Genomic DNA, 25,173 nt, shown 5'->3' with positions numbered 1-25,173 from the left:
CGCAGGGACCCCAAACCTGACCCCAAACTCAGCCCCAAACCCAGCCCGGGCATCGCCTCCCTCATCCGGGCCGAGCCGGGCCGGGCCACCTTAAACCCGACATCCGCCAGCCGGGCCGGGCCGGGCCGGGCCGTGCGGGGACATCGCCACCCCCCGTCCCAGCCCGAGTGCCCCAACTGCCCCTCCGCACCCCCAAACCCCCTCCCGAGCACCCCGAGCTCCCCCGCTGCCACCCCGGGGTCCCCTCCCTGCATTCCGAGCTCTTCCTTGTCCCCCCAAATCCCCTAAAATTCCCTTTTCTGCCCCAAAAAAACCTCTCCTTATGGGCGGCAGGTCCCTGTTGGCACTCTGAGGTCCCCTGCCCGCACCCTGCTTGTCCCCCCAGGTCCTGGCTTGTCGCCCCAGGTCCTGGCTTGTACCCCCAGGTCCCTCCCTGCTTGTCCCCCGAAGTCCCTGCTTGTCCCGGCTTGTCCCCCCAGGTCCCGGTTTGTCCCTGTTTGTCACCCCCAGGTCCCCACCTGCCACCCAGCCCGAGCAGGTAAGCACAGGGGTGCCCGGGGCAGCAGCACCGCCACCCACCCTCCTCCTCCTCCTCTTCCTCGTCTCCAGCCCCGTCCCCAGCCCCGGGGGTGGCTTTGGGGACAGCAGAGCCCGTGGGGACCCTGCCAGCCCGGTGGTGTCGGGGTCAGTAACGGGTCCAGCCCAGCGGGGCGGGGAAGGAGCGGGAGCCGCTCCCTAAAATCCCAAAAATCCTCCCCAAAATCCCCTCCAGCTCAGCCCGCCGTGCCTCAGTTTCCCCAGCGCCATATGGCACTGCCGCGCTCTGGAGGTGACAGTGCCACCACGGAGAGGGGACAGCGCGCCGCGTGTCGCGCAGGGCAGGGGTTTCCAGGCGGGCCCAGAGCCGCAGGATTTCCCCTTTTTTTTTCTTTTTTTTTTTTTTTTTTTTTTTTTTTTTTTTTTCAATTTTTTTTCTTTTCCCTTTCCTCCCTCCCCGGCCGGGCCCAGGCGGCGCCCATGGAGTTCTCGGAGCTGATCAAGACGGCGACAGTGGAGGACGTGCTGCTGTCGCGACAGGGGCTGCCCGCGGTGCGGGGCACGCTGTGCATCACCAGCCACCACCTGCTGCTCTCGTCGTGCCCCCGCGGCGAGCTGGAGCTCTGGCTGCTCATCCGCAACGTGGACGCCGTGGAGAAAAGGTGGGCATGTCCCCAAGGCTGTCCCTGTCCTTGTCACCGTGCCACCCTCTCTCCCTTTGGGCACCCACGGGCACCGCGCCCTTCCTCTTCCTCCTGGGGGAGGCAGAGCGGGCATTGCCTCCTCCTCTCCTCCTCCTCCTCCTCCTCCTCCTCCTCCTCAGAGTGCAGAATTTAGGCTGGTACCAGCACCCCCGGAGTGGCGGCTCCCTGCAGGACACCAGGTTTGGCTTTTTTGGCTTGGTCACCTCGCCCTGTCCCGGCTGCGGTGGCAGATGAGAGTCCCAAATCCGGCACGGCCCTCGGGCGGCTCGGTGCTGTCGCTGTGTGTCCCCAAGCCAGCCCTGACTGTCCCAAATCAGCCCTGGCTGTCCCCAAACCTTCCCTGATTGTTGCCAATCATCCCTGACTGTCCCCAAGCCAGCTCTGACTGTCCCCCAGCCATCCCTGACTGTCCCCAAGCCATCTCTGACTGTCCCCCAGCCAACTCTGAATGTCCCCAATCATCCCTGATTGTCCCCAAACCAGCCCTGACTGTCCCCAGGCCAGCCCTGACTGTGCCCAGGCCATCCCTGGCTGTCCCCAAACCATCCCTGGCTGTCCCCAAGCCATCCCTGACTGTCCCCAAACCATTCCTGGCTGTCCCCAATCATCCCTGGCTGTCCCCAAGCCAGCCCTGGCTGTCCCCAACCATCCCTGACTGTCCCCAAGCCATCCCTGACTGTCCCCAATCATCCCTGGCTGTCCCCAAACCAGCTCTGACTGTCCCCAAGCCAGCCCTGACTGTCCCCAAGCCAGCCCTGGCTGTCCCCAATCATCCCTGACTGTCCCCAAGCCAGCCCTGGCTGTCCCAAATCAGCCCTGATTGTCCCCAAACCATCCCTGATTGTCCCCAGTCATCCCTGGCTGTCCCCAAACCAGCTCTGACTGTCCCCAAGCCATCTCTGGCTGTCCCCAATCATCCCTGACTGTCCTCAAGCCAGCTCTGACTGTCCTCAAGCCAGCCCTGGCTGTCCCCAACCATCCCTGGCTGTCCCCAAACCAGCTCTGACTGTCCCCAAACCAACCCTGACTGTCCCCAAGCCAGCCCTGGCTGTCCCCAAGCCAGCCCTGACTGTCCCCAAGCCAGCCCTGACCCCTCCCGCAGGGTCTGCGGCTCCTCGGGCACCATCACGCTGCGCTGCAAGGACCTGCAGGTGCTGCAGCTGGAGATCCCGGGCATGGAGCAGTGTCTGAACATCGCCAGCTCCATCGAGGTGAGACCCAGCCGGGCAAAAAAGGGTGCGAAAAGCGCTGCTGTGTTTGCTCTGGGTTCGGCATTAACTGGGTAAACACTGCGCTGACACACGGGGCTGGCACATGGAGCTGGCACACGGGGACAGTGCCAGCCCCGGTGTCCCCGAGCAGCCCCGGTGTCCCCGAGCAGGCTCTCTCCTCGGTGGACTCGGTGATGATGCTGTACCCGTTCTTCTACCGCCCGCCGAGCCTGCAGCTCCAGCAGGGTTGGCACCTGCGTGTCCCCGAGTGCCACTTCCAGCGGGTGGCATCGCAGGTGAGCGCGCCCGGGCGGACCCGCCGCCTTCCCCGGGCCCTGCTGGCTCTGTCGCTGATGTCGCTGCTGTCGCCTGTCCCCCAGACGAGCCGGTGGCGGCTGAGCACCGTGAACGGCGATTTCAGCGCCTGCCCCTCGTACCCGCCCGCCGTGATGGTGCCCGCGGCCGTGCCCGATGACACCGTGGCCAGGGCGGCGCGGTTCCGCCAGGGCGGGCGCTTCCCCGTCCTCAGCTACTTCCACCCCAAAAACGGCACCGTGAGTCCGGGCTGCCCCTCTGCCGGCCCCTCCTACCCCTCAGGAAGGGGATTCCATCGGCAGAGGGCTCCAGAATTGGGTGGGAAGGGATTTAAAGCTCATCCAGTGCCAGCCCTGCCATGGCAGGGACGCCTCTGCTGTCCCAGGGTGTTCCAGCCTGGCCTTGGGCACTGCCAGGGATCCAGGGGCAGCCTCAGATTCTCTGGGGAAGCCATTTCAGCCCCTCCAAGGGAAGAATTCTTTCTCAACATCCCATCCATCCTTGCCATCTGCCAGTGGGAAACCATTCCCTGTGTCCTGTTCCCTAATCCTTTATCCCAAATCCCTCTCCAGCCCTCCTGGAACCCCTTCAGGCTCTCTAAGGTCACCTCGAGCCCTCTTCTCCCAGCTGGACATTCCAGTGTGCAATCCTTAATCCTTTCCCATATCCTCTCCAGCTCTCTGGACCCTCAGGCTTTAGTCACCCTGAGCTCCTCTCCTCCAGCCTGGATATTCCCAGTGTGCAATCCTATCCCATCCCCAGTCTCCTGACCTCTCTTCCACATGACATTCCACTGTGCCATCCAATCCCTTATCCCAAATCCCTCTCCAGCCCGCCTGGAAACCCTTTAGGCTCTCTAAGGTCACCCTGGAGCTCTCTCTCCACCAGCCTGGATATTCCCAGATGTGCAATCCATTATTCCCTTATTTCTCCAGCTCTCCTGGAGCCCTCTCATCCTCACTGAGCCCTGGACATTCCACACCCAGCTGTGCCATCCCCCAGTCCCTTATCCCAAATCCCTTATCCCAAATCCCTCTCCAGCTCTCCTGGAACCCCTTCAGGCTCTCTGAGGTCACCCTGGAGCTCTCTCTCCTCCAGCTTAGATATTCCCAGCTGTGCAATCCCTTATCCCAAATCCTTCTCCAGCTCTCCTGGAGACCACTCTCCTCCAGGTGGACATTCCCTGTGTCCTGTCCCCCAGTCCCTTATCCCAAATCCCTCCCCAGCCCTTCTGGAGCCCCTTCAGGCTCTCTAAGGTCACCCTGGAGCTCTCTCTCCTCCAGCCTGGATATTCCCAGATGTGCAATCCCTTATCCCAAATCCATCTCCAGCTCTCCTGGAGCCCTCTCCTCTCCAGGCTGGACATTCCCAGCTGTGCCATCCCCCAATCCCTTATCCCAAATCCCTCTCCAGCCCTCCTGGAGCCCCTTTAGGCTCTCTGAGGTCACCCTGGAGCTCTCTCTCCTCCAGCCTGGACATTCCCTGTGTCCCGTCCCCCAGTCCCTTATCCCAAATCCCTCTCCAGCCCTTCTGGAGCCCCTTCAGGCTCTCTAAGGTCACTCTGAAGCCCTCTCTCCACCAGCCTGGATATTCCCAGATGTGCAATCCATTATTCCCTTATTTCTCCAGCTCTCCTGGAGCCCTCTCTCCTCCAGGCTGGACATTCCCAGCTGTGCCATCCCCCAGTCCCTTATCCCAAATCCCTCCCCAGCTCTCCTGGAGCCCCTTCAGGCTCTCTGAGGCTCCCCTGGTCCCTCTCTCCCCCATCCCCGCCGTGTCCGTGTCCCCAGGCCCTGCTCCGCAGCAGCCAGCCGCTGACGGGCCCGAACCGGCGGCGCAGCCGAGAGGACGAGCAGCTGCTGGGGGCGATCCTGGCCGGGGCCGGGGCCGGGGCCGGGGCCGGGCGCGGCTTTGTCCTGGACACGCGCTCGGCGCAGGCGGCCAAGCAGGCGCGGATCAGCGGCGGCGGCACCGAGCACAAATCCGCGTACCCCGGCTGGAGGCGGCTGCACCGCGCCCTGGACAGGTGAGGGCGGCGCTGCCACAATTCTGGAAATTCCCTTCTCTGGGATAGGGGCTGGGGATGGTTTAGCCAGCTTGGGGATGGTTTTAAATTCATGGTCCGTCACGGCCAGATGTGTGGAGGCTCTGAGGAGTCGCCAGGTTCTGTTATCATTCTTGATAAGCCTTCTGTAAGTATCCTTTCTCTATTCTTTAGGATAGTTTAGTATAGCATTCATATAATATATAATATAATATAATATAATATAATATAATATAATATAATATAATATAATATAATATAATGCTATATTTTATAAATATATAACTATCTTCTAGCTATATAATAGGAATATAAAATATCTATATATAATATAGATATAAAATATAAATATCATTGTATTATATAATATTGTATAATACAATATTATGTAATACAATAATACATATGATACATTATAATCTATAATACAAAATATAATACATAATATCGATCATAATGTAATACCTAATATAATATATAACGTAAAATATAACAAACTATAATATAAAATATAAAATAAAATATAACATGTAAAATATAATATTAAATAAAAATGTAATGTAAAATATGTAATATAATGTAATATAAAATAAACTGTAAAAATAATATACTATAAAATATAAATACAAAATACACAATACAACAATAAATCAGCCTTCTGAGAACACGGGGTCAGATTCTCAATTCCTCCTTCATCCTGGGACACTGTCCCCTGTGTGACAGTGCCACCGTGTCCCCTGTGTCCCTCAGAGGCCACCCATTGCAGGACAGTTTCTCCAGGCTGGTGGAGCTGTGCAGTGACCCCTGTGTGTGACAGTGACCCCTGTGTGCGACAGTGTCCCCACTGTGTGACAGTGTCCCCTGTGTGTGACAGTGACCCCCGTGTGTGACAGTGTCCCCTGTGTGTGACAGTGTCCCCCATGTGTGACAGTGTCCCCCGTGTGTGACAGTGTCCCCCATGTGTGACAGTGTCCCCGTGTGTGACAGTGACCCCCGTGTGTGACAGTGACCCCTGTGTGTGACAGTGACCCCCGTGTGTGACAGTGTCCCCACTGTGTGACAGTGTCCCCGTGTGTGACAGTGTCCCCTGTGTGTGACAGTGTCCCCGCTGTGTGACAGTGTCCCCGCTGTGTGACAGTGACCCCCGTGTGTGACAGTGTCCCCTGTGTGTGACAGTGTCCCCCGTGTGTGACAGTGTCCCCGTGTCCCCAGGGGCCGTGTGCTGCAGGACAGTTTCTCCAGGCTGGTGGAGCTGTGCGCTGACCCCGCTGTGACCATGGAGCGCTGGCTGTGCCGCCTGGACAGCAGCCGCTGGCTCAGCCACGTCAAGGCCGCCCTGAGCACGGCCTGCCTGGCTGCCCAGTGCCTGGACAGGTGAGGGGGCTGCACCTCGCCCACCTTGTCCCTTTTCAAACCCTCAGTGTGACCCCAAACCCCGTCTGGCCCCACAGAGAGGGCTGCACGGTGCTGGTGCACGGCGCTGAGGGGACGGACACCACGCTGCTGGTGACAGCGCTGGCCCAGCTCATCCTGGACCCCGCCTGCCGCACCCTGCAGGGCTTCCAGGGGCTGCTGGAGCGGGAATGGATCCAGGTGAGGCATTTCTGAGCACGGTGGGTACAACAAAGCCTGGAGCTTGGCCTTACTATTGAACGATGCAGGTCTGGGATCTCAGTCCCTCAGGGAGACAGAGTGCCCTCACAGCCACTGCAGGCTACCCTTAGCAAGCTCGGTGATTTCAGCTCTTTAGTGATTCTCAGCTCTCCCAGGATCTCAGCTCTTTGGTGATTCTCAGCTCTCCCAGGATCTCAGCTCTTTAGTGATCCTCAGCTCTCCCAGGATCTCAGCTCTTTGGTGATTCTCAGCTCTCCCAGGATCTCAGCTCTTTGGTGATTCTCAGCTCTCCCAGGATTTCAGCTCTTTAGTGATTCTCAGCTCTCCCAGGATCTCAGCTCTTTAGTGATTCTCAGCTCTCCCAGGATCCCACCTCTTTGCTTGCTCGCTAGGGTTCCTTTGGCTGAGGGAAGGCAAATGTGAGAGAGGAGAAGGAGAGGTCCTGGTGGTTCCACAGCAATGGTTTCTTGGGGGGTCTGTGAGGGGTTCCAGTGACAGCTCTTCTGCTGTGGAATGGGCTAAGACAGCCCCTTTTTATAGGGTATAGGGGGATCCAAACTTGTAAAATAGTAAGGGTTAGGGATAGTGGCCTATGAGGTTACAAAGATAAGGCTAAGGGGTGGGGGGTGGGAGACAGGAGCTTATTTTGCTGTCTCACCCTGACTCAGCAGCTCCTACTGTTAAATCTCAATCCTCCATGGAGCTCTGGTCAGATCCATGGGGTCTGCCCCAGGTGGGGGGCCCAGCCTGGCCTCACCATGGGGGTCCCACAGGCCGGGTGCCTCACTCTGGGTCACCATGGCGGTCCCACAGGCCGGGTGCCTCACTCTGGGTCACCATGGCGGTCCCACAGACCGGGTGCCTCACTCTGGGTCACCATGGCGGTCCCACAGGCCGGGTGCCTCACTCTGGGTCACCATGGCGGTCCCACAGGCCGGGTGCCTCACTCTGGGTCACCATGGTGGTCCCACAGGCCGGGTGCCTCACTCTGGGTCACCATGGCAGTCCCACAGGCTGGGTCACCATGGCGGTCCCACAGGCCGGGTGCCTGACCCCAGGTCACCATGGCGGTCCCACAGGCCGGGTGCCTCACCCTGGGTCACCATGGCGGTCCCACAGGCTGGGTCACCATGGCGGTCCCACAGGCCGGGTGCCTCACTCGGGGTCACCATGGCGGTCCCACAGGCCGGGTGCCTCACTCTGGGTCACCATGGTGATCCCACACCCACAGGCCGGGTGCCTCACTCTGGGTCACCATGGTGATCCCACACCCACAGGCCGGGTGCCTCACTCAGGGTCACCATGGCGGTCCCACAGGCCGGGTGCCTCACCCTGGGTCACCATGGCGGTCCCACAGACCAGGTGCCTCACTCGGGGTCACCATGGCGGTCCCACAGGCCGGGTGCCTCACTCTGGGTCACCATGGCGGTCCCACAGGCCGGGCACCCCTTCCAGCTGCGCTGCGCCCGCTCCGCCTCCTCCCACGCCCGGGGCAAGCAGGAAGCTCCAGTTTTCCTCCTCTTCCTCGACTGCGTGTGGCAGCTGAGCCGGCAGTTCCCCCTGTCACTGGAATTTGGGGAGAAGCTGCTGCTCACCCTCTTTGACAACGCCTACGCCTCGGCCTACGGCACCTTCCTGTGCAATAACGAGAAGGAGAGGTGGGTGTGGGGACAAACCCCTCCTGTCACAGCTCAGGGGACACCAAACCCCTCCTGTCACAGCTCAGGGGACACCAAACCCCGCTGGGGACTGCGATGTATCCCCACCCGTGCCCCCACAGGAGCCTGTGTAAGGTGAAGGAAAGCACGCACTCGCTGTGGGCATGGCTGGAGCAGCCCGAGGAGAAGCACAAGTACCTGAACCCTCTGTACTCACACAACCCCTTGGTGATCTGGCCCTCCGTGGAGCCCCAGAGCATCCAGCTGTGGCAGGGTGAGTGGGATCCTCCCAAAATCCACCCTCGGTTGTTCTGCCTTTCCCTCTCTGACAGGGCTGAGCTCACCCCCAGCCCTTTCTCCCTGCCAGGTTTTTTCCTTTGGTGCTATTTTTCCCTCTCTGATAGGGCTCAGCTCACCTCCAGTTCTTTCTCTCTCCCAGGTTTCTTCCTTCAGTTTTGCCTTTCCCTCTCTGACAGAGCTGAGCTCACCCCCAGCTCTTTCTCCCTGCCAGGTTTTGTCCTGTGCTGTTTTTCCCTCTCTAACAGAGCTGAGCTCACTCCCAGCTCTTTCTCCCTGCCAGGTTTTGTCCTTTGGTGCTATTTTTCCCTCTCTGATAGAGCTGGGGGTGAGCTGAGCCCTTTCTCTCTCCCAGGTTTCTTCCTTCAGTTCTGTGTTTTTCCCTCTCTAACAGAGCTGAGCTCACCCCCAGCTTTCTCCCTGACGGGTTTTTTCCTTTAGTGCTATTTTTCCCTCTCTGATAGGGCTCAGCTCACCTCCAGTTCTTTCTCTCTCCCAGGTTTCTTCCTTCAGTTTTGCCTTTCCCTCTCTGACAGGGCTGAGCTCACCCCCAGCTCTTTCTCCCTGCCAGGTTTTGTCCTTTGGTGCTATTTTTCCCTCTCTGATAGAGCTGGGGGTGAGCTGAGCCCTTTCTCTCTCCCAGGTTTCTTCCTTCAGTTCTGCCTTTCCCTCTCTGATAGGGCTCAGCTCACTCCCAGCCCTTTCTCCCTCCCAGGTTTTCACCTTCAGTTCTGTGTTTTTCCCTCTCTGACAGGGCTCAGCTCACTCCCAGCCCTTTCTCCCTCCCAGGTTTTCACCTTCAGTTCTGTGTTTTTCCCTCTCTGACAGGGCTGAGCTCACTCCCAGCCCTTTCTCCCTCCCAGGTTTTGTCCCTCAGTTCTGTGTTTTTCCCTCTCTGACAGGGCTGAGCTCACCCCCAGCTCTTTCCCCCTCCCAGGTTTTTTCCTGCGCTGGATCCGTCCCTCCCAGCACCTGGAGGAGGCCTGGGGGCAGATCCAGAGGTTGGTGCAGGAAAAAAGGCAGAGCCAGCCCCTGGCTGAGCCCCCAGCTGGGACAGAAAATGGGAAATTTGGGACAAGGTGACACTGGATGGTGCCATGGAAGGGCTGTGCAGGACACAGAGCCCGTGGGCAGAGCTGTCCCAGCCTTGAGCTGCCCACCCTGAGCTCGTTTCAGTAAATTTCTCTCCCAGCCTTGGCCTGTGTCCTGCTCTTCCATAAGGAAGCTGCTCCTTCCCACTGGGATTGCAGCAGGGCCTGTGGATGGCTCTGGGGCTGAAGAGCAGCAGATCACAGAGAAAAAACCCAACAATCACACCAAAAAACCCAACAGATCACACAGAAAAACCCCAACAGATCACAGAGAAAAAACCCAACAATCACACACAAAAAACCCCAACAGATCATACAGAAAAACCCCAGCAGATCACACACAAAAAAACCCAACAATCACACCAAAAAACCCAACAGATCATACAGAAAAACCCCAGCAGATCACACACAAAAAAACCCAACAATCACACCAAAAAACCCAACAGATCATACAGAAAAACCCCAGCAGATCACACACAAAAAAACCCAACAATCACACCAAAAAACCCAACAGATCACACAGAAAAACCCCAACAGATCACAGAGAAAAAACCCAACAATCACACCAAAACCCCAGCAGATCCTACCAAAAAAACCCCAACAGATCACACACAAAAAAATCCAACAATCACATCAAAAACCCCAACAGATCACAGAGAAAAAACCCAACAATCACACCAAAAAACCCAACAGATCATACAGAAAAACCCAACAATCACACCAAAAAACCCAACAGATCATACAGAAAAACCCCAGCAGATCACACACAAAAAATCCAACAATCACATCAAAAACCCCAGCATATCCCACCAAAAAACCCTCAGCAAATCACACCAAAACAACCCCAACAGATCACAAAAAACCCCAAGAGATCACACCAAAAACCCCAGCAAATCACACCAAAAACCCCAGCACATCATACAGGAAAACCTCCAATAGATCACACCAAAAAAACCCCAAAAGATCACACCAAAAAACCCCAGCAGATCATAGAGAAAAACCCAACAATCACACAAAAAAAACCCCCAAAAGATCACAAAAAAAACCCCAACAGGACACACAAAACCACCACCACCCCTAAAATCCCCAAGGCTGCAGCCTCTGTCGTGCCAGCAGCTCTGGGCCCAGAGCCAGCCTGGGAATTCTGCCCTTGAGCCCAGTTTTGAGGAAGGAAAAAGGAAAAAAAATAAAAAGAGCCAGGAGGGTGTGAGGGTGAGGATCTGCACAGGGCAGGAAAAGGAAATATCTGCAATATCTGTTCCATGAGAGGAGCTGGCTCAGGGTCAGCCCAGCAAACACAGCAGCGGGGCCAGGCGTGTGCAAAACAATTCCTGGCTGCTGAATTTGCAGCTTTTTCACACTTGAGGGCAGGGCTGAGGCTGTGGAGCCTCGCTGGGAAGGAGTTCATGGATGGGCAGAGGTCCCAGGAGGAGCAGCACTGCTCCATGGGTGTGGAACAAATGACAACAGAGCTGGCAAAACAAAGTCCTTGGGTTAATTTGGATTCAAATAAGGAAAAATCAACCTAAAAAAAACCCCACAGAGGTGCTTTTCCTTGTGTTTAGAAAAGATTTCTATTTATTTCCTCTTTTTTTCCCCTCCCCCTGGTTTATAAATATGCCCAGCAGGGCAGGCAGCCAACCCCAGTTCCCCTCACTCTTGTCCCAGTAAAAACCACTGGAGAGTTCCCACTTCCCCAACCTCCCAAACCCCCAAAAACAACTTCAGGCCCTTCCTGCAGCCTTGGGCAAGGGCTTGGAGAAGGGAAAAGAAGAGGAGAGGAGAGGGAAATTCTCCTTCAGGCTTCAAACTCGAACTCGAAGTACTGGGGGTCGAAGTAGTGGATGCGGACGTAGCCATCCTCCCCCCCACTGCTGTAACTGCAGGAGGAAAGGGAAAATCAGCAATGGCAGGGTCAGGGATGCTGCTGGCAGCACAAATAGGAAGTTTGGCCTCCCCACCCACTCCTGAAACTGATACAGGAATCACAAAGTGGGAAAAATAATCAGGAATGTGGGGCAGGGTGAGGGGCAGGGTGTGAGTGACTGCCTGGGCTGGGAATGGGAGAATTCAGGGGCTGGTTCCACTCCTAGCACAGAAATCCCCTGAGTCTGGTGATATCCCAGTTCAAAAGTGGGACTGGGGACACTGGGGACACTGAGCTGTAGCTGCAGGGAGGAATGGCAAAATCAGGAATGGCAGAGCCAGGGGTGGCAGAGCCAGGGGTGGCAGAGTCAGGGGTGGCAGAGCCAGGGGTGGCAGAGTCAGGGGTGGCAGAGCCAGGGGTGGCAGAGTCAGGGGTGGCAGAGCCAGGGGTGGCAGGGTCAGGGATGGCAGAGTCAGGGGTGGCAGAGTCAGGGGTGGCAGAGCCAGGGATGGCAGGGCCAGGGGTGGCAGAGCCAGGGTGGCAGAGTCAGGGGTGGCAGAGCCAGGGATGGCAGAGCCAGGGGTGGCAGAGCCAGGGGTGGCAGAGTCAGGGATGGCAGAGCCAGGGGTGGCAGAGCCAGGGTGGCAGAGCCAGGGTGGCAGAGCCAGGGGTGGCAGAGCCAGGGATGGCAGAGCCAGGGGTGGCAGAGTCAGGGGTGGCAGAGTCAGGGATGGCAGAGCCAGGGGTGGCAGAGCCAGGGATGGCAGAGCCAGGGGTGGCAGAGCCAGGGGTGGCAGAGTCAGGGGTGGCAGAGCCAGGGGTGGCAGGGTCAGGGATGGCAGAGTCAGGGGTGGCAGAGTCAGGGGTGGCAGAGCCAGGGATGGCAGGGTCAGAAATGCTGCTGGCAGCACAAATAGGAAGTTTGGCCTCCTCACCCACTCCTGAAACTGATACAGGAATCACAAAGTGGGAAAAAACAATCAGGGACGTGGAGCAGGGTGTGAGTGACTGCCTGGGCTGGGAATGGGAGAATTCAGGGGCTGCTTCCACTCCTAGCACAGAAATCACCTGAGTCTGGTGATATCCCAGTTCAAAAGTGGAACTGGGGACACTGGAACTGGGTGGACTGGGGACACTGAGCTGTAGCTGCAGAGAGGAATGGCAGAGTCAGGGGTGGCAGAGTCAGGGGTGGCAGAGCCAGGGGTGGCAAAGTCAGGGATGGCAGGGTCAGGGGTGGCAGAGTCAGGGGTGGCAGAGTCAGGGGTGGCAGAGTCAGGGGTGGCAGAGTCAGGGGTGGCAGAGTCAGGGATGGCAGAGCCAGGGATGCTGCTGGCAGCACAAATAGGAAGTTTGGCCTCCTCACCCACTCCTGAAACTGATACAGGAATCACAAAGTGGGAAAAAGAATCAGGGATGTGGAGCAGGGTGTGAGTGACTGCCTGGGCTGGGAATGGGAGAATTCAGGGGCTGCTTCCACTCCCAGCCTGAGTTTGGTCATATCCCAGTTCAAAAGTGGGACTGGGAGCACTGGGGACACTGCAAGGCTCTCACCTCTTGCCATCAGGGTGGAAGGCCACGCTGTTGATGGGCCCAAAGTGCCCCTTGACTCTGCCAAACTCCTCCTCAAAAGCCAAGTGGAAGAACCTGGCAGGAGGAAGATTGAGATTGTCACAAAACCCAACAGGGAGCAAAGCACAGAATCCTCAAAAACAACAAAAAAAGGACCAACCTGGCCTCGAATTTGCCAATCCTGGTGGAGGTTGTGGTCACATCCATGGCCTCCTGCCCTCCTCCCAGCACCACCTGCAGGGGACAGAAACCAGAGAAATCACAAACAGAGCCCTTCAGTGCTTCCCTCTGCGATTTGGGGTTGGGAAAAACCTCCAGCTTTGATCCCCACCTTGAAACCAGTTTAGAGCAGTGAGTGCCAGGTGCAGAGGTTCCCTGGACACCTCCAGAGGTGGTGACAGCCTCCAGCACTTCCCAATAATCCCACAAAGCCCACAAATCCACCATCAGCCTCCAACCCCCTGAGGAATTCCCACCTCCCTGACCACACCAAACTTTGTTCCCAGCAAAAATCCCCCAGGTTTATTGCAGAGTGTTGGTTTTGGGCTGGATGGGAGCAGCCACGCTGCAGGAGTGCCAGGATCAGTGAGAGCCTCAGGGAGCTGATCCTTACGTGGTCAAAGATGGGGGAAAGAGCAGCAGAGTTCACCGGCCGCTCCGTCCTGAACGTCTTCAGGTGCTCCAGGGATGTGCAGTCAAAGAGCTATGAGGGAAAAATGATAAATTAATTCATTATCTCCAGCTGCTGGGCCTCACCTGCATGGATGTTCCCTCTGCAAGCTCAAATCCCAAAAATATTCCCCTCCAGAAAGGGAAATCTTCCACTGTCCAGAATCTAAACTGCAAATGTTCTATGGAAATACCAAAATATTTTATTTTCAATGCTTGGCTGATCATTGCCTTTCTCACTGAACATTCCCAAGGGAATAAAATCCCTGTGAGGAGAGATCCTGGCAGGCAAAGCTCACCTTGGCTGTGTTATCCTTGGAAGCAGTGATGAACATGGTCATGTCCCTGGAGGTCTGGATGTCGTTGATTTGCTTGGTGTGCTCCTTGATATTGGAGAGCTGCTCCCCTGACTGGAGGGGAAAAGGAGTTTTCAGGAGGTGGGAAGGGATTCCCTCATTAAAAATAACATGGAATAAAATCCTGGAATGTTCTGGGTGGGAATTTAGGAATGGATTCAGTTCCATGTCCCTGCTCTGTGTCAATTCCAGTCTCGCTCAGAGGAGCCTCAGATTTTAACAGAGCAGGGGAAGAGGAATTTTCATGGAGCTGGGAAGTGATTCCCTCATTAAAAACAACTTGGGAAAACATGGAATAAAATCCTGGAATGCTTTGGGTGGGAATTTAGGAATGGATTCAGTTCCACACCCTGTGCTGAGGTGTCACTCCCAGCCTTGCTTGGGGGAGCCTCAGATTTTACCAAAGGAGGGGAAAAGGAGTTCTCAGGGAGCTGGGAAGGGATTCCCTCATTAAAAACAACATGGAATGGAATCCTGGAAGTGATTCCCTCATTAAAAACAGCCTGGAATGGAACCTGGAATGATCAGGGTGGGAATTTAGGAATGGATTCAGTTCCATGTCCCTGCTCTGTGACAATTCCAGTCTCACTTGGAGGAGCCTCAGATTTTAACAAGAAAGGGGAAGAAGAATTTTCAGGGAGCTGGGAAATGTTTTCCTCATTAAAAACAACCTGGGAGATCATGGAATAAAATCCTGGAATGCTTTGGGTGGGGAGGGAATTTAGGAATGGATTCAGTTCCACACCCTGTGCTGAGGTGTCACTCCCAGCCTTGCTTGGGGGAGCCTCAGATTTTAACAGGGGAGGGGAAGAGGAATTTTCAGGGAGCTGGGAAATGTTTTCCTCATTAAAAATAACTTGGGAGATAATGGAATAAAATCCTGGGAGAACAAGGATTGAACCCCCAGATCAGAAATGCACTGGGAGGGAATTTAGGAAAGGATTCAGTTCCATGTCCCTGCTCTGCATCACTCCCAGCCTCGCTTGGGGGAGCCTCAGATTTTAACAGGGGAGGGGAATTTTCATGGAGCTGGGAAGTGATTCCCTCATTAAAAACAACCTGGAAGAACATGGAATGGGATCCTGCAATGCTTTGGGTAGGAAGGGAATTTAAGAATGGATTCAGTTCCATGTCCCTGCTCTGGGTCACTTCCAGCTTCACTCAGGGGAGCCTCAGATTTTAAAAAGGGGGGGAACAGGAATTTCCAGGGAGCTGGGAAATGTTTTCCTCATTAAAAATAACTTGGGAGATAATGGAATAAAATCCTGGGAGAACAAGGAACAGAACCCCCAGAACAGAAATAAACTGGGAGGGAATTTAGGAGTGGATTCAGTTCCATGTCCCTGCTCTGCATCACTCCCAGCCTTGCTTGGAGCAGCCTCAGATTTTAAAGGGGAGGGGAACAGGAATTTCCAGGGAGCTGGGAAATGTTTTCCTCATTAAAAACAACTTGGGAGATCATGGAATAAAATCCTGGAATGCTTTGGGTGGGGAGGGAATTTAGGAAAGGATTCAGTTCCATGTCCCTGCTCTGCATCACTCCCAGCCTTGTTTGGGGGAGCCTCAGATTTTAACAAAGGAGGGGAAGAGGAATTTCCAGGGAGCTGGGAAATGTTCTCCTCATTAAAAATAACTTGGGAGATAATGGAATAAAATCCTGGGAGAACAAGGATTGAACCCCAGAACAGAAATAAACTGGGAGGGAATTTAGGAATGGATTCAGTTCCATGTCTCTGCTCTGCATCACTTCCAGTCTCACTTGGAGCAGCCTCAGATTTTAACAGGGGAGGGGAAGAGGAATTTTCATGGAGCTGGGAAGTGATTCCCTCATTAAAAACAACTTGGGAGATCATGGAATAAAATCCTGGAATGCTTTGGGTGGGAGGGAATTTAGGAATGGATTCAGTTCCACGTCCCTGCTCTGGGTCACTTCCAGCTTCACTCAGGGGAGCCTCAGATTTTAAAAAGGGGAGGGGGAAAGGAATTTCCAGGGAGCTAGGAAGTGATTCCCTCATTAAAAACAACTTGGAATAGAAGAGATAATGGAATAAAATCCTGGAATGCTCTGGGCTGGAAGGGAATTTAGGAACAGATTCCGTTCCACGCCCCGCTCTGTGCCAACTCCAGCCTCGCTCAGAGCACCCCCATATCTCAATGATCCTCGCTGGAGCTGCTGTTTGGAGCCCCCCAAATCCCACATCCCAGCCCTGATCCCCCCAGGAATGCTGCCCAGGCTGCCCCAGGCCCTACCTTGGCACTGAACTGGTTGAGCTCCCCGTTCTCATGGCCAGCAATGATGAACTCCCCGAGCGGGCCCCACACGGCGCTGGTGATCTTGGAGTCACTGCAGGGAATCTTCATGTAGGGCTCGTTGTTCTCTGGGGGAAAGGAGAAATCAGCACCCAGGGGCACCTCTGAGCCCTTTGTGCCCCTTGCTCAGCCTGGATTTGGGATTTTCCAGGTGGATTTTTATTTGTGGAGCTCAGATTTGCAAGGGCAGCAGTTCGGAATCCCATAAAGAAAGGATGAAGGAATTGTGTCCTTGTTGATGTGATCACTCCCCTGCCAGCAAAGAGATTTTTTTAGGGAAAAAAATCGCCCCCAAGCACTCCCAACAAAGAATTTTCTAGGGAAATTCAATTTTCAAGTGCAGGAACTCCCTGCTGCAGCATTCCCACAAATTGGCATTTCCCTGTTCCTGATGCTCCTGAGTAAGAGGGGCTCGTTTGGGAGCTTTATAATCCCCTACAAAATTAAGATTTATCCTTTTATGTCCCCTGCCCAGCTGGATTTGGGATTTTCCAGGTGGATTTTTATTTGTGGAGCTCAGATTTCCAGGGACAGCATTTCGGAATCCCATAAAGAAAGGATGAAGGAATTGTGTCCTTGTTGATGTGATCACCCCACAACCACTCCCACCCACCCAAAAGAGATTTTTTAGGGAATCTTCCCCTCTGCTCCATCCCTGAAAATATTCCAGGTTAGAGCAACTTGGGACAGGGAAAGGAATCCCTGCTCAGTTGGATTTGGGATTTTCCAGCATTTCAAGGGAGGATTTTAATTTGTGGAGCTCAGATTTCCAGGGATGAAAATTTGAATTCCATTCATTTTGAATTCCATAAGGAATTCTGAATTCCATAAAGAAGGGGATGAAGGAATTGTGTCCTTGCTGATGTGATCACCCCACAACCACTCCCACCCACCCAAAAGAGATTTTTTTAGGGAATCATCCCCTCTGCTCCATCCCTGAAAATGTTCCAGGTTAGAAAAACTTGGGACAGGGAAAGGAATCCCTGCTCAGTTGGATTTGGGATTTTCCAGCATTTCAAGGGTGGATTTTTATTTGTGGAGCTCAGATTTCCAGGGCAGCATTTTGGAATCCCATGGGGAAGGGGGAGCAGAATAAAATGCTTTTCCAGCATTTCAAGGGTGGATTTTAATTTATGGAGCTCAGATTTCCAGGGGGCTCAGGGGCAGCATTTTGGAATCCCACAGGAAGAGGGAATGAAGGAATTGTGTCCTTGCTGATGTGATCACCCCACAACCACTCCCACCCATCCAAAAGAGATTTTTTTAGGGAATCATCCCCTCTGCTCCATCCCTGAAAATGTTCCAGGTTAGAGCAACTCGGGCTAGGGGAAGGAATCCCTGCCCATGAGATTTAACCCCAAAAGCCCAGTGGGACCCCAGAGGGGGCTGCCCTGGCCCCTCACCGATCTGGCTGGGGTCCCTGAGGTCGAAGAAGCTGACAAAGCACTGGTAGCCCATCTGCTTGTCCGTGGAGAACATGATGATGTTCCCTCCAAAGTCAAAGCCGCACGTCCTCACGGCTGAGCTGGTCTTCACCAGGGCCAGCTGCTTCCCTGGGGGGCAGAGCAGGGAAAAAAGGGGTTTACAGGGAGCTGGGAAGGGAATTCAAAATTCAAAACAGCCTGGGAGATCATGGAATAAAATCCTGGAATTATTTGGAAGTGAATTTAGGAATGGATTCAGTTCCACACCCTGTGCTGAGGTGTCACTTCCAGCCTTGCTTGGGGAGCCTCAGATTTTAACAGAGATGGGGAAGAGGGATTTTCAGGGAGCTGGAAAATGTCTTCCTCATTAAAAATATCATGGAATAGAACCCTGAAATGTTCTGGGTGGGAATCTAGGAATGGATTCAGTCACAGATCCCTGCTCTGTGTCAATTCCAGCCTCACTCAGGAGAGCCTTAGATTTTAACAGAGATGGGGAAAATGAGTCTTCAGGGAGCTGGGAAGTGATTCCATCCTTCAAAAATACCCATCCTCAGTGGGAGAAGGTGCTGGAATAGAATGGAAGCCTGGAATGGAACCTGGAATCCTCTGGGTGGGAATTTAGGAATGGATTCAGTTCCACACCCTGTGCTGAGGTGTCACTTCCAGCCTTGCTTGGGGAGCCTCAGATTTTAACAGAGATGGGGAAGAGGGATTTCAGGGAGCTGGGAAATTATTCTCTCATTAAAAACACCCATCCTCAGTGGGAGAAGGTGCTGGAATAGAATGGAACCCTGGAAAGGAATCTGGAATGATCTGGGTGGGAATTTAGGAATGGATTCAGTTCCAGGTCCCTGCTCTGTGACAATTCAGGGCTCACTCAGGGGAACCTCAAATTTTAAAAAGGGGAGGGGAAGAGGAAATTTCAGGGAGCTGGGAAGTGATTTCCTCATTAAAAACAGCCTGGGAGATCATGGAATAAAATCCTGGAATGATTTGGAAGTGAATTTAGGAATGGATTCAGTTCCACACCCTGTGCTGAGGTGTCACTTCCAGCCTTGCTTGGGGAGCCTCAGATTTAAACAGAGGAGGGGAAAAAAGAATTTTCAAGGAGCTGGGAAGGGATTCCCTCATTAAAAATACCCATCCTCAATGGGAGAAGGTGCTGGAATAGAATGGAACCCTGGAATGGAATCTGGAATGTTCTGGGTGGGAATTTAGGAGTGGATTCAGTTCCACATCTCTGCGTTGTGACAATTCCAGCCTTGATTGGGGCAACCTCAGATTTTAACAGAGGAGGGAAAGAGGAATTTTCAGGGAGCTGGGAAGTGATTCCATCCTTCAAAACACCCATCCTCAGCGGAGAAGGTGCTGGAATAGAATGGAACCCTGGAATGGAACCTGGAATGATCTGGGTGGGAATTTAGGAATGGATTCAGTTCCAGGTCCCTGCTCTGTGACAATTCAGGGCTCACTCAGGGGAACCTCAATTTTAAAAAGGGGAGGGGAAGAGGAAATTTCAGGGAGCTGGGAAGTGATTTCCTCATTAAAAACAAACTGGGAGAGCATGGAATAAAATCCTGGAATGATTTGGAAGTGAATTTAGGAATGGATTCAGCTCCACATCTCTGCGTTGTGACAATTCCAGCCTCGCTCAGGGGAATCTCAGATTTTAACAAGAGGAGGGGAAGAGGAATTTTCAGGGAGCTGGGAAGGGATTTCCTCATTAAAAATAACATGGAATGGAATCCTGAAATGCTTTAGGTGGGAAGAAAATTTACGAATGGATTCAGCTCCATGTTTCTGCTCTGTGGCAATTCCAGCCTCAAATTTTAAAAAGGGAAAAGGAATTTTCAGGGAGCTGGGAAATTATTCCCTCATTAAAAGCAGCATGGAACAGAACATGGAATGCTCTGGAAAGCAATTTGGGAATGGATTCAGTTCCAGGTGTCTGCTCTGTGTCAGTCCCAGCAGTGTCCCCCAGGCCCAGGGATGTCCCCAAAGGGAATCTGGGGTGCCCTCACCTGTCTCACAGTCCCACAGGCGGCAGCTGTTGTCTGCAGAGCCGGTCAGGACATGCCTGGTGTCCCCTGAGCCTCCATTAAGGGAAAATCAGCCCCAAATCCCCCTGCCAGGGCACTCACAGAACAATTCTGAACCCAAAAATTGATATTTTTCAGGGCAAAATCTGCCCCAGGGAAGGCAACACAGAGCCCAAGTGTTCCCATGGCAAAATCCCATCTTTTCCCCATGAAAATGAAAAGAAAAAGCTCCATTTCTTGCATTTAAATAAATTTCCCACCCTTTTATCTCTGCTGCCTGTGGAAAACCTTCCCAAATATCCAAAAGGCACAACAAATCCAGATATTAATTAGGATGTTGTCCCAAATGGGAAAACACCCAAACAAGAGGCAGCAGAAGGAATGGATTCAGTTTAAAAAGAAGAATTTAAACGCTGCTCTTGGAGAGGAAGATGAGAAGCAGCCGGGAGGAAGCACCGAGGATGATTCAGCCTCTAAAATATGAAATAAAACCGGTTTTGGGATCAAAGGATACAGTCAGCATCCACACACCACACAGCTCCCGTGTGCCCATTGTAGGTCCCCAACCTCTCGCCGTTCACCGAATACCAAACATTGACAATCTGCGAGGAAGAGGGGGGAAAAAAATTAATTAAAATTAAGGATTAATTAATGGACGGGTAATTAGCGGTGGTGGGGAGCACTCACGGGATCCTTGGCCACGGTGAACAGCAGGTCTCCCTCGCGGTTGTATTTGATCTGAGTGATGGAGCGCTCATGGCCTTGCAGCAGGATGGGCTTCTGTAATTAATTATTAAATAATTAATGAGGGTGATGATGGGAGGGTGGGGGGGGGGGAGCGCGGCCCCCCGGTCCGAGGCTCCTGGGACGCGGGGGGTCGGCCAAGCCGCCCCCCCGCGCCCAGGAGCCTCGGACCGGGGGTGTAGAGCCGGTGAATCATCGGTGGCACCGAAACTCGCGGCCCCCGAGCCCGCGGCCATCCCGCTCTCACCATGGCGGCCACGCTGAGGCCTCACGGGGCGGCACTTCCGGGATGGCGGCGGCGCGCCGGAAATACGTCACTGTGTCAATGGCAACACAGGTACTTCCGGGAAGCAGGAAGCGTGGCGGCGTTGCCATGGCGACCGCGGGTGAGGAGGGAGTGATGGCGGCGCGGGGAGGGTTTGGATGGGAAGGGGGAAAGCGTGGCTGGGAGGGCTGAGGGAGTGCGGGGAGGTTGGGGAGGGGGAGTCGGGCTATGGTGACAGGACGGGAGCGTGGAATGGGGAAGGAATTTGGGGATCAGCCGGTCCCGCGGGCAGGGACAGCTGGCACCGGCCCGGGCTGCTCCGGGCTCATCCGGCCGGGCCTCGGGCACTGCCCGGTGCTGAGGGTGATGCCTGGAGAGGCTCTCTGGAACAGAGGCTGGACAGAGTTAAAGAATAAAGTAGGGATTTGTTAAAAGACCTTTAATTGATCCACAAGGGCCCGGCTGTGGCTACACCCAAGATAGACCCCAAGTCACGAGTTTTCACACTTTTATGAGTTTTGGTCCATTTCCATATGGGGTTCAGTGTCCAGTTCCAGCTCCGGGTGATGCAGTCCCACCCTCCCAGTTTGCTCCCCTCCATTCCCTGCTGTTTGCACTTTTGGGGACTGAGGCTGGAAATTCATTGTTCTGTGGGACTGAGGAGAGGAAAAGGATTGTTCTGTGGGACTGAGCTGTGAGGAGAACTTGCTAAAACACTTTATATTAAGTTCACACACTAAGGCACTGCAGAGCATGGAAAATATAAAACCTAAAACTGAAGGCATCGAGGGGACTGAGGCCGGGCTGCCTCCATGGCTCGATCCGCTGTTCCGGCCGGGCTGGCTCCGCTGACCCGCTGTTCCAGGTGAGGCCGGGCTGTTTCCACGGCTCGATCCGCTGTCCGGCGGGCCGGCTCCGATCCCGGTGTTCGGGGTGAGGCGGGCTGCTCTGACCCGCTGTCCCGGGCCGGGCTGGCTCTGACCCCGCTTTCCCGGTGAGCGGCTGGCTCCGGCTCTGACCCGCCGTTCCCGGCTGAGGCCGGTGGCCGATCCGTGTTCCGGGGCGGGCGGCTGGCTCCGGCTCTGACCCGCCGTTCGGAATGGGCGGGCTGCCTCCTGGCTCTGACCCGCTGTCCCGGGGTGAGGCGGCTGGCTCGATCCCGCGTTCGGGCGCTGCTCTGACCCCGCCGTCCGGTGGGCGGGCTGGCCGATCCCGCTATTCCGGCTGAGGCGGCTGGCTTCCGGCTCTGACCCCGTGTTCCGGGGCCGGGTGGTCCCGCTCGCCGCCGTTCCTGAAGCGGTGGCTCTGACCGCCGTCCGGGCCGAGGCGGGCTGCTCCACGGCTCTGACCCACCGTTCCGGGGGCGGGCTGCTCCGCGCTCCGATCCGCTGTTCCGGGCTGAGGCCGGGCTGGCTCCCGGCTCTGACGCGTGTTCCCGGGATGAGGCCGGGCTGCTCCCGGTCGACCCCGCTGTTCCCGGGGCTGAGGCCGGGCTGGCTCCCGGCTCTGATCCCGCTGTTCCCGGGGCCGGGCTGGCTCCGGTCCGTCCCGGTGTTTCCGGGCTGAGGCCGGGTGCCTGACCCCGCCGTTCCCGGGGCGCGGCTGGCTCGACCCCGCTGTTCCCGGGGCCGGGCTGGCTCCGATCCCGCTGTTCCCAGGGCCGAGGCCGGGCTGCCTCCATGGCTCTGACCCCGCTGTTCCCGGGGCTGAGGCCGGGCTGGCTCCGATCTAACCGCTGTTCCCGGGGCTGAGGCCGGGCTGGCTCCGATCCCGGTGTTCCTGGGGCTGAGGCCGGGCCGGCTCCACGGCTCTGACCCCGCCGTTCCCGGGCCCGGGCTGGCTCCCGGCTCTGACCCCGCCGTTCCCGGGGCCTGGGCGGCTGGCTCCTGACCCGCCGTTCCTGAGGCCGGGCGGGCTGGCTCTGACCCCGCCGTTCCTGAGGCCGGGGCTGGCTCTGACCCCGCGTTCCTGAGGCCGGGCTGGCTCCACGGCTCTGACCCCGCTGTTCCCGGGGCCGGGCTGGCTCCCGGCTCTGACCCCGCCGTTCCCGGGGCTGAGGCCGGGCTGGTTCCACGGCTCTGACCCCGCGTTCCTGAGGCTGGGCCGGCTGGCTCTGACCCGCGTTCCGGGGCTGAGGCCGGGCTGGCTCCCGGCTCCGATCCCGCTGTTCCCGGGGTTGAGGCCGGGCTGGCTCCCGGCTCTGACCCCGCTGTTCCCGGGCCCGGGCTGGCTCCCGGCTCTGACCCCGCCGTTCCCGGGGCTGAGGCCGGGCTGGCTCCCGGCTCTGACCCCGCCGTTCCCCGCAGGGCAGGCGCTGGCCCTGGCGCTGGTGGCCGCGCTCTGGGGCGGCACCGGGCCGTTCCTGAGGGCGGCAGCCGCGGGCATGGAGGAGCAGCGGGGCCGGGGCCGCCTGCGGCAGCTGCTGGCGGAGCTGCGGTTCCTCAGCCTCAACTGGCAGGTGAGAGCCCGCCTGGCATTAATTATAAATGATAAATATCATTAATGGCTTCTTTGTCATTGGTGTGTTGGCTTCTGCAAGTTATTGGTAATCACAAGGATCCTGATATAGTGCAGCTTGTAATCCCTTTGAACTGCTTTTTGGTATAATAAATATAATAAATATAATATAATATACTATACTATACTATAATATAATAAAATAATGTAATATAATATATATTATATGCATTATATATATTATATATAATATATTGTATTATATATAGTTTATATATGAATTATATATATATAATTATATATTATATATATTATATATTATATTATATATTATTAATATTAAATAATATATTAATGATATTTAAATAATATTAATAATTTAATTTTTTATAATAATATGTATTTATATAATATTATTATATAATTAATGTAATAGTATTATATATAATATAATATAATATAATATAATATAATATAATATAATATAATATATCAGATTTTGCATGCACCGTGTAGTTTATATCAATAATGTGATAAATATAGCTTAGAACTTCTCATGCTATTAAAGTACAAACTATGTGCTGTTAAATATTTCATTTGTGGAATTAACTCAGATAATAATGTAAAATAGCTCTGTTAATTCAATGTATTTGTGGAATTTTTGTATCTGAATCATAAAACAACAGTGACAAGAACCAGGACACCAAGAGACAAAGTGAACTTTGCTGAAAGCTTGGTATCCTTGCTGAACCCCAATATCCACAATTGCCTGAAGCTCTGTGTTCTCCTGCAGTACCTGGTGCCCTTCCTGCTCAACCAGGCTGGATCTCTGCTCTTCTACCTCACCTTGGCCTCCACAGGTCAGACCCTGCTGCTTTTTTTGGGGTGCTTTGATGGGATTTTGTGGCTCAGCCAAACAGCAAGAAGATCCCTTGGAATAATGCCAAATAAATCAAATTTCTCCACTTGGATCTTGCATTTCAGACCTGTCGCTGGCAGTGCCACTCTGCAACTCCCTGGCTTTGGTTGTGACCTTGGTGACTGGGAAAATCCTGGGAGAGGACATTGGGGGGAAAAGTGAGTCCCACTTCCAGCATTTCCTCAAGAAATCAGCTTTTATTGCATTGGGATTACTTGATTTGTAATGTGGGAATTTGATTTTTAATGTGGGGGATTTGATTTTTAATGTGAGGGATTTCATTTTTAATGTATCATTTAATTTATAACATGGGGGATTTAATTTATAATGTGGGAGATTTGGTTTTTCATGTGGGAGATTTGATTTTAATGTATAATTTAATTTACAATCTAATCTGAAGACACCAAACACCCCACAAGGCTTGAACTGGGTCAGAGCAGCTTTGGCTGCAGGGAATTGAAATGAGAATGGAAAATTCCCATTTCAATGGGATTTTTTATCCCATTGAAAAGGGAAAGGGAATTGAAATAGATTTTTGGGCAGGACTGGTGAATTTAAAGCCAGAATTGCCTGTTTAAAGCTAAAAGGATTTAAATTTCCCTCAGTAAAATGCCCATGATGGAAAAGGAGTGGCCCAAAAGTCAACGTGCCTTGCTCAGGTGCTCAGGAAAAAGCAGGAAATTGGGGAATTTCAAACTGCAGGAGCTGGAGGTGGTTGTTTGGGGCAGATTCCCGGTTTGTCCCCGTTTGCTGATCCTGGATTTGTTCCTCCCCAGGGGCTGTGGCAGGAATGCTGCTCACCATGCTGGGGCTGTCGCTGTGCCTGGCTGGGGCCTGAGGCAGCAGAGGCTCACCCAGGGCTCCTCCCGGGCCTGGGAAGGTGTTTTGGGATGGATCCCAAACAAATCCCATGGACTGCACTCCCCACTGCAGGGACAGCAGCCACTCTGTGCCTTCAGGGGATTTGGGTGCCTCAAACTGGCTTGGACAGCACTGAAAGGGGGTAAGAAAGGGTTAATAAATTATCCAGTGTGACCTCCTGGCACTGATGGAGTTTTTGATTAGCCCAAACCCTTCTGA

General features: G+C 54.3%; 3 protein-coding genes across 4 annotated transcripts; 2 read left to right on the top strand and 1 right to left on the bottom strand.

Annotated features, from left to right (window-relative positions):
* Positions 1 to 268: 268 nt before the first annotated feature.
* LOC135457178 (myotubularin-related protein 9-like) lies at positions 269 to 9,590 on the top strand. Of its 2 annotated transcripts, XM_064731578.1 has the most exons (11): positions 269 to 538; positions 1,009 to 1,199; positions 2,344 to 2,452; positions 2,623 to 2,748; positions 2,833 to 3,006; positions 4,558 to 4,793; positions 6,024 to 6,185; positions 6,263 to 6,404; positions 7,863 to 8,083; positions 8,206 to 8,357; positions 9,318 to 9,590. In XM_064731578.1, the coding sequence occupies exons 2-11, from the start codon at positions 1,018 to 1,020 to the stop codon at positions 9,461 to 9,463; spliced, it is 1,650 nt and encodes a 549-aa protein (XP_064587648.1). In that variant the 5' UTR covers positions 269 to 538; positions 1,009 to 1,017; the 3' UTR covers positions 9,464 to 9,590. The 2 variants fall into 2 exon arrangements, with proteins under 2 accessions (XP_064587648.1, XP_064587647.1); XM_064731577.1 differs by lacking the exon at positions 269 to 538 and having other exon boundaries at positions 1,133 to 1,420.
* A 1,430-nt stretch (positions 9,591 to 11,020) lies between these two features.
* Positions 11,021 to 20,835, bottom strand: EIF3I (eukaryotic translation initiation factor 3 subunit I). The gene is made up of 11 exons (XM_064731609.1): positions 20,700 to 20,835; positions 20,396 to 20,488; positions 20,223 to 20,310; positions 19,691 to 19,756; positions 17,646 to 17,795; positions 16,183 to 16,310; positions 13,876 to 13,986; positions 13,521 to 13,610; positions 13,068 to 13,141; positions 12,890 to 12,982; positions 11,021 to 11,351 (listed from the first exon to the last, which is right to left on the bottom strand). The coding sequence occupies exons 1-11, from the start codon at positions 20,700 to 20,702 to the stop codon at positions 11,270 to 11,272; spliced, it is 978 nt and encodes a 325-aa protein (XP_064587679.1). The 5' UTR covers positions 20,703 to 20,835; the 3' UTR covers positions 11,021 to 11,269.
* Positions 20,820 to 25,128, top strand: TMEM234 (transmembrane protein 234). The gene is made up of 5 exons (XM_064731610.1): positions 20,820 to 20,838; positions 23,024 to 23,175; positions 23,968 to 24,034; positions 24,159 to 24,251; positions 24,870 to 25,128. Exons 1-5 carry the CDS (start codon positions 20,826 to 20,828, stop codon positions 24,929 to 24,931), a joined length of 387 nt encoding a protein of 128 aa, XP_064587680.1. The 5' UTR covers positions 20,820 to 20,825; the 3' UTR covers positions 24,932 to 25,128.
* The last annotated feature ends 45 nt before the right edge of the window (positions 25,129 to 25,173 follow it).

This window comes from Zonotrichia leucophrys, chromosome 23 (assembly GCF_028769735.1).
Source record: "Zonotrichia leucophrys gambelii isolate GWCS_2022_RI chromosome 23, RI_Zleu_2.0, whole genome shotgun sequence".
Classification (NCBI taxonomy): Eukaryota; Metazoa; Chordata; class Aves; order Passeriformes; family Passerellidae; genus Zonotrichia; species Zonotrichia leucophrys.
This window is presented reverse-complemented; position numbering and strand designations above follow the sequence as displayed.

Bases quoted from the DNA above. Each gene is read 5' to 3' on its own strand.
- TMEM234 (XM_064731610.1), top strand. The intron at 23,176-23,967 runs GTGAGAGCCCGC...GTTCTCCTGCAG, and splicing joins TCCTCAGCCTCAACTGGCAG to TACCTGGTGCCCTTCCTGCT. The intron at 24,035-24,158 runs GTCAGACCCTGC...CTTGCATTTCAG, and splicing joins CCTCACCTTGGCCTCCACAG to ACCTGTCGCTGGCAGTGCCA.
- EIF3I (XM_064731609.1), bottom strand. The intron at 19,757-20,222 runs GTATCCTTTGAT...ATGGAGGCTCAG, and splicing joins GTGGTGTGTGGATGCTGACT to GGGACACCAGGCATGTCCTG. The intron at 13,611-13,875 runs GTGAGCTTTGCC...TTTCCCTCATAG, and splicing joins CCAAGGATAACACAGCCAAG to CTCTTTGACTGCACATCCCT.
- LOC135457178 (XM_064731577.1), top strand. From the start codon at position 1,206: ATGTCCCCAAGGCTGTCCCTGTCCTTGTCACCGTGCCACCCTCTCTCC. The intron at 2,749-2,832 runs GTGAGCGCGCCC...CCTGTCCCCCAG, and splicing joins TCCAGCGGGTGGCATCGCAG to ACGAGCCGGTGGCGGCTGAG. The intron at 4,794-6,023 runs GTGAGGGCGGCG...CCGTGTCCCCAG, and splicing joins CTGCACCGCGCCCTGGACAG to GGGCCGTGTGCTGCAGGACA.